At 37.3% G+C, this 12,729-nt stretch overlaps 1 protein-coding gene across 1 annotated transcript in view; it reads left to right on the top strand.

Moving 5' to 3' along the window:
* Nucleotides 1–12,729, top strand: part of EBF2 (EBF transcription factor 2) — a 209,546-nt gene that overhangs the window by 174,633 nt on the left and 22,184 nt on the right. Inside the window, exon 11 of the mRNA XM_004619144.2 lies at nucleotides 12,247–12,335. Within this exon, the coding sequence (XP_004619201.1) occupies nucleotides 12,247–12,335 (89 nt within the window). The remainder of the gene's footprint in view (nucleotides 1–12,246; nucleotides 12,336–12,729) is intronic.

Here is a 12,729-nt window from a genome sequence, read left to right as displayed (position 1 = left end):
GCAGTTTTTCTTGAAACCAAAGCGTAATTAAATATTAAATTAATATTTCATTTAAAATTAAATATCAAAGGCTTCAGTCTAATCTTTCACTTGTGCATTGCTAGTTCTCACCTCGTGTTCTCTTCTCTATATCCACAGACAGGTACTCCCTCTTAATAATGTATTTCTATATTATCTTTGTTCTATTTTTTTTTAATTGGTGACATTGAACTTAGGCTTCATTGAAACAAATTGATGTGGGGAAAGATTTCAAAGTAACAAATGTTAAGGGCAACTTAATTCAGCAGTCTCTGATTTCAACCCCACCCATCTCCACTTCTCAAAAGAGAATTTCTCTCTAACAAAATGAATGAAGAATCATAAAGTGCAAGAGCTTTCAAGGGGCCATTTAGCACAACTGCTTGCTTGTCTTTGTAGGGAAATAAACCAAAGTCCACCTGGCCTTGAAGGTTGTGTGTTAGGTCAGTATTGGAAACCAAAGCAGCACCTATGTTAAGTACCTTTATCTGCATATTACTGTTGAAAGCTTCAAAAGAAATTCATTTGTTAGCAGTAAGATGGTAATTGGGCTGGAGCGATAGCACAGCGGTAGGGCATTAGCCTTTCCTCCGCCCCTCTCGGAGAGCCCGGCAAGCTACCGAGAGTATCACGACTGCACGGCAGAGCCTGGCAAGCTACCCATGTGGTACTGGATATGCCAAAAATAGTAACAGTAAATCTCCCAATGAGAGATGTTACTGGTGCCCGCTCGAACAAATCAATTAACAACAAGATGACAGTGACAGTGAAGATGGTAACTGAATGATGCTTTAAATATTGGATGCACGTTAGAGTTATGCAGTAGATAGATGATTGGACAAGGAAATGGTGAGTAAGAGTATGAGGAGAAGTACCAAGATCATACCACAAAAAGATAGACTTCATGGGATCAAAGCACTTTGAGGACCTGACCCTGTGAAGGAAGAGATTAGATAAGCCCTAAGGGTAGCATGAAGGCCAAACTAGCCTGTGTATATCTTAATTGTTCCCATAGCGTGTCTGGCATATGCCTTCCTGTCCTGTCAAAAGAAAAATGTCTTTGACCAGAGTTTTCTGGGAACATATTTCTGGTGCCCATTTCCCCACCTTCCCTTTTTTTTTTTTTTTTTGCATATTGATGTCCATATTCTGGCCTTGTGCTTTTGTAGAAATATATAGATGGAAGATTTCTTGAGCAGGATTACTTTCTATTCTAACTTTTAAAAAAGGTTAGGATTTAGAGTTGGAACTTGAGGCATCATTGAGTATAAACACCTAATAAAAATGGAGATACTGGGGCTGGAGCGATAGCACAGCGGGTAGGGCATTTGCCTTGCACGCGGCCGACCCGGGTTCGATACCCGGCATCCCATATGGTCCCCCAAGCACCGCCAGGAGTAATTCCTGAGTGCAAAGCCAGGAGTAACCCCTAAGCATCGCTGGGTGTGACCCAAAAAGCAAAAAAAAAAAAAATGGAGATACTGTGTTTTATTTTTAATTTTTTTCATTTATTTTTTCTTTTTGGGCCATCCCCAGCGATGCTCTGGTGCTACTCCTGGCTCTGCACTCAGGAATTACTCCTGGAGGTGCTTGGGGGACCATATGGGATACCGGGGATTGAACCCATGTTGACTGCATGCAAGACAAATGCCCCACCCGCTGTACTATTGCTCCGGTCCCAATACGGTGTTTTAGATAAACATGTGTTTGTGCAGAACCACACACAGTGAGGCTCAGAATTTATGGGCACATTGTTGTGGGCACCCATAAGTTTCATGAACAATGATTTTGTAGTGTAGTGGTTATCATGTTCGCCTCACATAGGCTTGGTGGTCGTGGACTCAACTTGAGTAAAACTGAAATGCAGACCAATGGTGTGACTCCCCAGCATCCCCAAGGGCAACCTGAATAAGTGTTCAAATGTTCCTTCACCCCATCATCTGATTCATTTCCTCTCAAATTTCTGCAAAGGAAGACTATTGATTCTTGATGTCGCCATCTTTGTGATTAATACCCCTGTTGGTCAAGGGCATAATGACCTCCTGCCTACAATGTCAATGCTGTCTTTGTTGAAAGTTGACCAGAACTCTAACAAAGAGTCTCCTTTCCATGTTAGCCAGAGTGCTTTATAATGTTGTGAAGAGAAAAAAAAAGGCATAAGATAGAGTAAGCATTATCTGATCTCTGTGCCTCCTCTTACATAAAGAAGAAAATTGTATAGAATTTATACATCTTATAACCCTTTGGGAAAAAATAATATTGAATACTGGCCAGCTTTTAAAATAAAAAGAAGAGAGGTTCCCAGTCGATATTTTTAGTTAAATGCTGTTCACTTGTAGAAGAAATCCTTCTCACAATGCTTCTGGTTTATACCTATATGTTGGGTCCAGATATGTAAGTCTCTTCATATAGTCTACCCACCATCAAAATAAGAAATGACACATAAGATTCGGGGTCTCAGGAGAAATATTATGAAATCTCAAGGTATTGATGAAAGTTTTTCCAGGGCTGATCCAAATGGGATTTAGATTCTGTGGCAGTTGAAATGTGTATTATTAAACTGCTTAAGCAAACCCGAATGACTCCCAGTGGAGGATTAAGACATTCTATGTATAGCAAAGACGAAATTCTCATGTCTGAGCTTTCTCTATTGAATTCCCCCTTGATTAGCTTCTGTAATATTTAACTTTATGCCATGCCATGATTATTTAATAAAAGGTAAATATAAATTATATTTCAGTGGGGATATGACCTTTTACCTTAATGTTATGTTACTAAAGAAAGACATAGATAAATAGAGCCTATAGATCGAAACATATTTTTAATTTGCTCTGTTTTTGCCTTGCCAGCATTTCTCTGTGTCCCTGTCAGCCTAGGAGTTGGCAGAACTTCACAGCACCTCCGCACTCCATGTGGTAGGAGAGGTTGTAAATTCAGGCTGATGATGGCGGTTAATGATCTGGCGGGCCTGTAGGGACAGTCTTGGTGCTGGACTTGGGCCCCTCATTAGCTAATTGAGGTTTACTTGGCTCTCACCAGACCCAAAGAGTCAGAGAACACCCAGATTGAGGAGGAGAGTCTGCTGGGATTCAAAAATGAGCCTGATTCTATAGATGTAATAATGGCTGGTCAGTATAGAACTGAAGCAGAAGTTGTCTGGTTTAACCTCAATGTGTTGAAGGCTGTTCACTTGAATAAGCAACTGACTTTTCCTGCAGAGTGGTGCTGACTAAACAATTTCCACTTCATGGTTTTAATTTTATTTTTTATTATAGTTTAGGTAACATGGTTACAGTAGTGTTAATAGTTATTGTAGTGATGTACAAACTTACTGCACACCCCCAACTGTTAATTGTCCAATACTTCAAATTGCAGTTGATAAAAAAAATTGTGTAAGTGTGTGCATGTGTGTATGTGTGATTATTTCCCATCCATTTCAACGCCAGTGCATTTTGCCACCATCTTCTTTCTCAACTTGGATACACAAGTAACTCACCACAAAACTCATGCCAATGAAGGCTAGTGGGGACTGCCAAAAACCAATGATCTAAAGAAATAAATGAGTGTGCCTAATCCACTTACAGTGTAAGGCATAAATTATTAACCACTGTGGTCAAGACTCTCAACTATTTATAATTTGAAAGAAATGAAGCTGGAAAGGCAGAGAAGATACACCAGACATTACCCTTTGTTCCAGTGATTTACTACATTACATGGAAAACTAATAAACAGAAAAACCATCCTCTTCTCCCAGCCCAGTGTTTTCACCAGAGCCCAGCTTCAAGGAATTATCCACAAGAAACAGGAGAAACTGAGGAATAAAAACAGTAGTAGGCAGGGGCTGGAGTGATAACACAGGAGGGCATTTGCCTTGCATGTGGCCGACCCGGGTTCGATTCCCAGCATACCTATATGGTCCCCCAGCACTACCAGGAGTAATTCCTGAGTGCATGAGCCAGGAGTAACCCCTGTGCATCGCTGGGTGTGACCCCAAAAGAAAAATAATAACAGTGGTAGGCAATGGGTGGATGAGTAGACCTGGAAGAAAGGGAGTGAGAACATTCTAGGGGACTAAGAAGCTGATAGAAAAGAAGGCATATTGACAGCAATGAGACCATGGGAGGCCAAGGGTGGTAGTTTTCCTCCCTGGTGGGATGTTTCTTTTCTAGTCAGGTGATGGGAGAATTCTCAGATCTATCATTTTAATTTCATTCATCTAAGAAGACCAACACTTTAAGGTAATGAAATGGTATCTATCGGAAGGAGATAAGGCAATGATTGATTTAGACGGCTTTGTCACTGAGCTGTTTGCCCTGCAGCACCAGGCAGCTGTTGTGTTTGCTGAGTGATGCCAAATGGGGCCTTCTCCCACTCAGGATGACTGAGATCTCAGGCAACCTGTGCTCAGATCTGTAGTTCTTTGCTTGCAGTTGTGGAGGAAGAAAGGATTTGGGGGAAGGAGATGCTCTGAGAGGAAGCGGAGGATGGCAGAACTGCTTTCAATACTCTGTTCCTCTGCAGCTCCTCTTCCATAGTTGAGTACACAGGATGGCCTTTGACCCAGGGAGACAGCTGGTTTCTTGCTGGGGCATGAAACTGTATCTTTAGTTCTATGCAGAAAAGGTTCTGCACACAGGCCTTAGAGTACGAGAAGCCAGGAGACGGCTCCCAGCTTTAGTGATAGAAACTGCATTTTGTTTGTTTATTTATTTATTTATCTATTTATTTATTACTTGTTTGGGGACCACTACCAGCAATGCTCAGGGGTGATTCTTGGATCTGTGCTCAGGAACTTCCCCCTTTGGCGGTGCTTGGGGGATATATGGGATGCTGGGTGTTGAACTTGGGTCGGCTGCATGCAAGGCAAACAGGCAAGTGCCCTACCTGCTGTGCTATCACTCGGGCCCCAGCAACTGCATTTTAAAATGCAGAAAAAAAATACGTCATAGAGCTGTACTGAGGATGAAATGAGTTCAAGTAAAAGACAGGGTTCCTAACAAAGTCTAACAATGATAGTAGCAGTTCTCATCATTAAATATTGCACTCACTAAAAGTCCTCTTATTGAAGATAAATATTTTAGAAATTGCTGACATTGTAATGTTAAATGTGGAAAGGGTGGGAAAGGTTTACAGAATAATACAAATTATAAATGCACCACTCTTTCATGTATTCCTGGGCAAGATCTACCTCTGTTCCATAACATAAGTGTTTTAAAGAATTCATAAAAAGAAAAGAATTCTGTTTTTCATGCTTGAAGTTAGGCTGCAGTCATCAATATTCCCCCAAATATTTTTTTGGTTTTTTTGGGGGTCACATCTGGCGATGCACAGGGGTTATCCTGACTCTGCACTCTCCTGAGTGCAGAACTTTTGGCGGTGCTCAGGGGACCGAATGGGATGTTGGGAATCCAACCCGGGTTGGTGCGTGCAAGGCAAACGCCCTACCCGCTGTGCTATTGCTCCAGCCCTGTTCCAGAAATTTTTGTGCCATACTGCCTTGTGTGTGCAGAGTTGTATTTAGAGGATCTCCAAAAGCAGAGTTCCTCATCCCTGCTCCCCACCCCCCAGAAAGAATAGTAGGTCCAGGAAATAATGGATGAGACCCTGACAATGACCTCCCCTCCCTTCATCGTGGTCCTCTCTCCCCCCTCCCACAGCCCAACACACACACACACACACACACACACACACACACACACACACACAGACTTTCCTCTACTCAGACTTAAGGAGTGAGTATAAGCAACATGAGCAGAAACTTGATCTTGAATGAGAAAGAGTGTACTCCTCAGTAACTCAGTCTCCAGAAGTGCCACTCATGTGTGAGGAAGACAAAAGCATCTTCTCTTATTTCAATAGTGTTCAACTTCTATTCTTACTGCTGTCACTTGACCATTGGAGCACTGAATCAGTGAAGAATGCAAAACTGGAAAAGTTGCAGTTAGCAGAGAAAGTACTTAAATATATATAAAGTCAAAATTATTGTTATACAATGATAAAGCATGGGATTGTCATGTAAACAAAAATTAGTGTTTAAAAGATACAGATAACAGGAAATCTAAAATGGTAATGGTGCTCAAGATAGTAAGCTATCAACAAATGTGTAAAAATGGAGGATTGAGGTGGAAAACATTAAAAGTCAAGTGAAACTTTCTAGAGCAGATTCAGATAATAAAAAGTTGGAGAAATTTTAAAGAATGATGAAAGTAATTTAATTTAAATTAAAATAGTATATATCTGTGTCTATCTTCCAAATCATCTGAGAAATAAGTGTGGATTAAAAATTATTTTAAATACAAGAAATATGGCAGGATAAATTTATAAGACCAAATATATAGAAACAGTATTAGCTGCTGTGATCAAGGGGATATATAAATAATACAATAGAAGACTGTTCACAGAATACATTGTGTAAGAGTAATATGTATTCAGAATATTTGCAAATTCCCAAAGACAGATATTTTTCAGACTACTCTTAAAAATTCAGTGTGTAACCACAATAAATAATTAAACTTTAATACTAAATCTCCTAGAAATTTTAGAATATTTTTCTTGGAGCAAAAAAGAATTGTAGATATACAAAAGAAGAAAGTGAAACCATAGATATGATATTAGATTTTTTTTAACAAACAATACAGGGATGTCTTTAGTAAATGTCTTTAGTAAAACATTTAAAATTTCGATGAAATGCATCATTTTCCTAGAAAAATTTATATTGAGAAAATAAGAATGAGTTCAAGACTTGATTTTCACAGAAAAGCACATGTCTATCATACAATGAATAGGAGGACTCAGTTACTAATTCAGTAGAAATTTCCAGCCAATAGTCGAATTGGGAAGGTTAGAACCTAAGCAGGTTATCAGCAAGTGGCTTAACATGGAAATCACAGTTGTCAAGGGAGAATGTTTAGCAAAAACAACTGACAGCAACATTTACAGGATGAACTGAGGAAAGAAAAGCCTCAAAGGAAGGCCAAGATGGCATGACTGGAGATGCAGGAACAAAGCATGAGAGAGTGGAAAGCCAGTGGGTAGAATTACTTCTAGCAGAAACTGTTTCCAGTGTTAAATACTAACATGAGCCTTAGATTGGAAAAGTTCTGGTATGGCTAAACTGTTAATGGAAAAGAGAGAAATGTGAAAGGAGCAATTTTGTTATTATTATTATTATTATTATTATTATTATTATTATTAGTAGTAGTAGTAGTAGTAGTAGTAGTAGTAGTAGTATAACGAGATATTAACAGAATAGGGCTGAAACAATAGCCCAGCAGGTAGGGCATTTGCCTTGCATGCGGCCTACCTGGGTTCAATTCCTCCGCCCATCTCGGAGAGCCCGGCAAGCTACCAAGAGTATCCCACCTGCACGGCAGAGCCTGGCAAGCTACCCTTGGTGTGTTTGATATGCCAAAACAGTAACAACAAGCCTCACAATGTAAACATTACTGGTGCCTGCTTGAGCAAATCGTTGAGCAATGGATGACAGTAATGACAGTGATGATGGTGATGATGATGATGATGATGATGATGATGATTGCTTTTTGGGTCACATCCGGCGATGCACAGGGGTTACTCCTGGCTCTGCACTCAGGAATTACTCCTGGCTGTGCTCAGGGGACCATATGGGATGCTGGGAGTCAAACCCGGTCAGTCGCATGCAAAGCAAATGCCCCACCCACTGTACTATCGCTCCAGCCCCAATTTTGTTATTTAAAAAACTTCTATCAAGTCACATTCAAAAAAATTATTACAGAATGTATATATGTGGGGCTGGAGTGATAGCACAGCAAGTAGGACATTTACCTTGCATGCGACTGATCCGGGTTCGATTCCCAGCTTCCCATATAGTCCCCCGAGCACTGCCAGGAGTGATTCCTGAGTGCAGAGCCAGGGGTAATCCCTGTGCATCTCCAGATGTGACTCAAAAGCCAAAAAAATAAAAGAATGTATATATGTGTGTGTGTGTGTGTATGTGTGTGTGTGTGTGTGTGTGTGTGTGTGTGAAATCACCATGTCAAGTCCCAGAGTACCAATAACTCTCTACTGCAGTTTATTGGGTCTCCCTCCAACCTTTGCTTCCACCCATAACCCTTCAGTTCTGTAGTTAGAATCTTACAACTTATTTGTTTTGGTTTTTATCTGTTTCTTTGCTTGTTTATTTCTATTCTACAGATGAATGCAGTCATCTAGTATTTGTCTTGTGACTTCACTTAGCGCAATCCCCTCAAGTTTCATCCATCTTGTCACAAATGGAAAGGTTTTATGTTTTTCCTTACTCAGTACTATTCCTTGTATATTACAGTATTCCACATCATCTTTATTCAAACCTGTCAATAGAATCTTCTATATCCTAGCTATCATAAATAGTAATACTGTAGTGTCATTTACACTTAAAAGAAAATAATCAAGAATATATACTATTTTTAAAATCATTTTTTGATACTGTTTGTGAAATCTTAGTAGCATGAGAAAGGGATTAGAAAACTAAATGGGATTAATATTTTCTTAATAAGGAGAAAAATGATCTAGATAGCATGGGTGCATAAAATCTAAGAATGAATAGGGAAAAATGATTAAACTAAGGGGTTGGTTGCAAAACTAACATACTTACCTTCCCTTAAATGTCTTTTTAATGTTAAGAACTGAGTTGAAAGTATTATATAAATCGTTTCATTTAATTTTGACAGTAGACTCATGAGTCAGTTTTCAAACTGACTTATAGAAGCTTATAAAAATTTGTAGTGGAGACAGAATTAAGAACCAATATTTACTTGCTGATTCCCCTACTAATGAAACCACATAAAGTTACACACTACCCTCTCATTTGCTGCCTGCAGGGGTATATAAAAACTGACAGTTCTCTCTGGACCCTGGTACTGCCAAGGATGACCCCATAACAATGGGGGAAAAAGCCCTACTTTCAAAAAAAGTACTTATAGATGCTAGTAAAACTCTTAGAAAATATGGTGAGAGAGTAATCACAATCAAAAAAATAAAAAAGTGAAATATATACCAAAAAATTAGAAATAAAATATATTGGAAGAGGTATAAAAATCATGGACTATGAATATTAGAGATCACTTAATATTTTTATTTAGTTATTTAATGTAATTGAAAAGTTTTTAAGTACTCCAAGCCTCATGCAGATAAACAAATGGGTAAGAATAGTTGAGCAAATTTAGTTTTAAAAGATTTCATATTTCTGGATGAGACACTTAAACTATTAGATATTAAATATATTATAAGCATAAGAGTGTGATTCTTGTATCATAATAGAAACATAATCATTGAAGAAGAATAAAAAGTTTGTCATTTAATAAATAGTGTTCTAAAGGCTAATACAACAGATTAAAACCCAGATATGTTAAATTATTTTGTTTTCAATGAGCAAGGCATTTGCTTGAGCACAGAGCCAGTATTAATTCCTGAGCACTGCAGGGCATGATCCCCAGTTTTATATAGGCATGTGAAAACACCTACATACTACACATTTGAGTATATATATACAGATTTATCAGATCTCGGAGCTAAGATAGTCTTTCTACATGTAATACCTAAGGATAGATTGGAAAATGATATTGTAACATAGTGACTGGGTGTTAAAAATCTTAATATAATAACTAATTTTTAAAACAGGAAAATGCAAATAAAGATAACCCATGGTAGTAAATAGTGCAAAACATTTCTATGCAGTTTATAACAGAAATCAACAAGCATTAAAAAAAAGCTCTTCAACCTCACTTAAGAGAAAAGAAATGTAAGCTAAGATGACCAAATTCATTGCTGGAGGAAGTATAAATTTAAATCTTATTTTAGTGAGTTATTTGACTCTAAAAGACCGTAATTCTAACTCTCGATATTTTCCAATTGAAATAAAGTTATGCACAAAGAAAAATTATTGCTCTGACTTTTGTAATACTGAGAAATCAGGATAGCATTAAAAGCCCAAATTAGGAGACTATTTAAGCAAATTTAAAAAAATATGAAGGAAAATATGGAGAAATTTTAAGTAATATTATAAAATAATACTTAATAATCTGGGGAAAAGTTTGATATATTGTTAAATGGGTTGAGAGTAGGTTATGAAGCAGTGTGAATAGTATACCCAGGATAATTTTCAGTAAGTAGGTATGTTTAAGTTTATTAGCATAAAAAACGATATCTCAAAAATTGTGATATTATGGATGACTTTATTTTTACTTCTATGTTAAAATTTTATATTTTGCTTACACAAAGTGTGCTGCTCTGATAGTCTAAAAGCTCCAAATATCATAACCCATATATACTAAAAACAGAAGAAACAATTAAAAGGAAAAACTCCCATGTTTGCTGCTAGAGTATAGGTTCTTATTATTTTATTCTTTGCTTCTTTTTTCTTCTCTTCGTACATTAATTTACAAATCTTAAACTTTGCATACAGGTGCTTCAACCTGTAATAAATTGGAGAGTAGCATCATGTTAAGTGAAATAAGAGGGAGAAGAACAAGTTCCTGATGAACTCGCTCATTTGTGGAATAAAGACAGAACAGAGGACAATCAGTCCTGAATAATGAAAAATCCTTGGCATTGAACACAAAAATAATTATCAAATAGTGTGTGGGATGGGCGGGGATTCTGGAGGAGTATGAAGGTCAGACTAGAGGTGATGTATGGTGGAGAGTTCTGAACATTTTGGTGGTGGTTGGGGGTAATAACACTTATCAATACTGTAAATCCTAACACTATCGTAACTACCTTAGCTATAAAAAATAAATAAATAGGATTTTAAGATAAACATCAAAAGCATAATGTTTAAACAATGGACTTTTTAAAAATTGAGGAAGAGAAACAAGAAATAAACTAAAAACTTTGGTAAAATGGTTGAAACGTGTTATTCATTTATTCATATGCTTGCTCATTTCCCAAGTGCTGACATTACATCCCTACTACATGTCAAGCACTGTCTACAACAATGAGAACAGAGCAGTGAAACAAAACAAGTATAAATTCTGTTCCTGTGGAATTTGCTGGTAACCGACAATTAGCAAATGTTGCTGTAATGAAGTGTAATTAAAAGTTATATGCTTAAGAATAGAATTTATGGGGCTGGAGCAGTAGCATAGCCGGTAGGGCGTTTGCCTTGCATGCGGCCGACCTAGATTCAATTCCTTGCATCCCATATGGTCCCCAAAGCACCGCCAGGAGTAATTCCTCAGTGTATGAGCCAGGAGTGTGTGTATCGCCAAAAAGCCAAAAAAATAAAAGATTTATGAGAACAATTCATAGAAGGCATATATGTATGTATGAATAAATATATATAGAATAACTAAGAAAAGTGATTTTTTTTACAGTAGTTTATATATAAGTTTATTGAAAAAAGTGAAAAAAGAAGGTAAATGATTAAAGGAAGATTTTGTCTTCATAAGAAACTGAGATATAACTTATTACAAATTATTTTTGATCTAGAAGGAGCAAAAAAATTATGTTCACTGAAGGCAGAAATAATAAATTATGATAATCCTGAATCCTGAAGTCATAGTTTTGAAATGTTTTCAGAAGAATTGACTTTGTTTACAAGTAAGAAAATTATTTTGAATCTTAAAGTCAACATATGAAACAACATTATTTTAGGAGCTATAAATAGCTCATTATTCATTGTATTGAATACGACCAATAAATAACATATTAATCACTGTCACTGTCATCCTGTTGCTCATCGATTTGTTCAAGTGGGCACCAGTAACGTCTCTCGTTGTGAGACTTATTGTTACTGTTTTTGGCATATCCAATATGCCACGGGTAGCTTGCCAGGCTCTGCCATGCGGGTGCCATACTCTTGGTAGCTTGCCAGGCTCTCCAAGAGGGACGGAGGAATTGAACAAGGGTCGGCCGCGTGAACAACAAATGCCCTACCGCTGTGCTATCGCTCCAGCCCAGCATATTATTCATTGTATTTTAAATAACATGTTTGAATCTTGATAATAAAACTAGACAAATTTAGTTTCCTTTAAATTATCATTTCTATCTAGTCCATCTTATTTTCTTTTTATATACATTACTCAATGAAAAAGTATTGAACTACTATGAACCCCAAAGATATAAGTGTGAATTAACAAATGTCAGTAACCAAAATCTTGCTTACATGAAATATGAATCAATAGATCTAAAATATAAACCTTCCTTTTATCTGTAGTTAGAAGGTTATATTTATGATATGTATATACTCAAAGAGGGACTTTTGTTTTTCAGCATTAAATGAACCTACCATTGATTATGGCTTCCAGAGATTACAGAAAGTCATTCCAAGGCATCCCGGAGATCCTGAGAGATTAGCAAAGGTAAAATGCTTTGGAAATTGATATGTAAAACCTTTTCATAGCAATTCAGCAAGCCTTGATAAAATCATCAATTTAAGTTACATTATGTTAAATTAAATCTTGAAATTTGACTAAGCTTTAGGTAAATCAACTTATAAAATATATTATTAATTGCTGAACAAATTTGAAAATTGTAAAAGAGATGTATTCTAAGTTTAACTTAGAAACATTTTCAACTTTATGAGAATAAATAGTAGTAGAGTTGTTTAAAAGTATAAATTCCTGGGGCTGGAGTGATAGCACAGCGGATAGGGTGTTTGCCTTGCACGCGGCTGACCTGGGTTCGATTCCCAGCATCCCATATGGTCCCCCAGCACTTCCAGGAGTAATTCCTGAGTGCAGAGCAAGGAGTAAC

This window comes from Sorex araneus, chromosome 7, assembly GCF_027595985.1.
Source record: "Sorex araneus isolate mSorAra2 chromosome 7, mSorAra2.pri, whole genome shotgun sequence".
NCBI lineage: Eukaryota > Metazoa > Chordata > Mammalia > Eulipotyphla > Soricidae > Sorex > Sorex araneus.
Note: the sequence above shows the minus strand (reverse complement) of the source record. Positions and strands in the feature narration are given on the sequence as shown.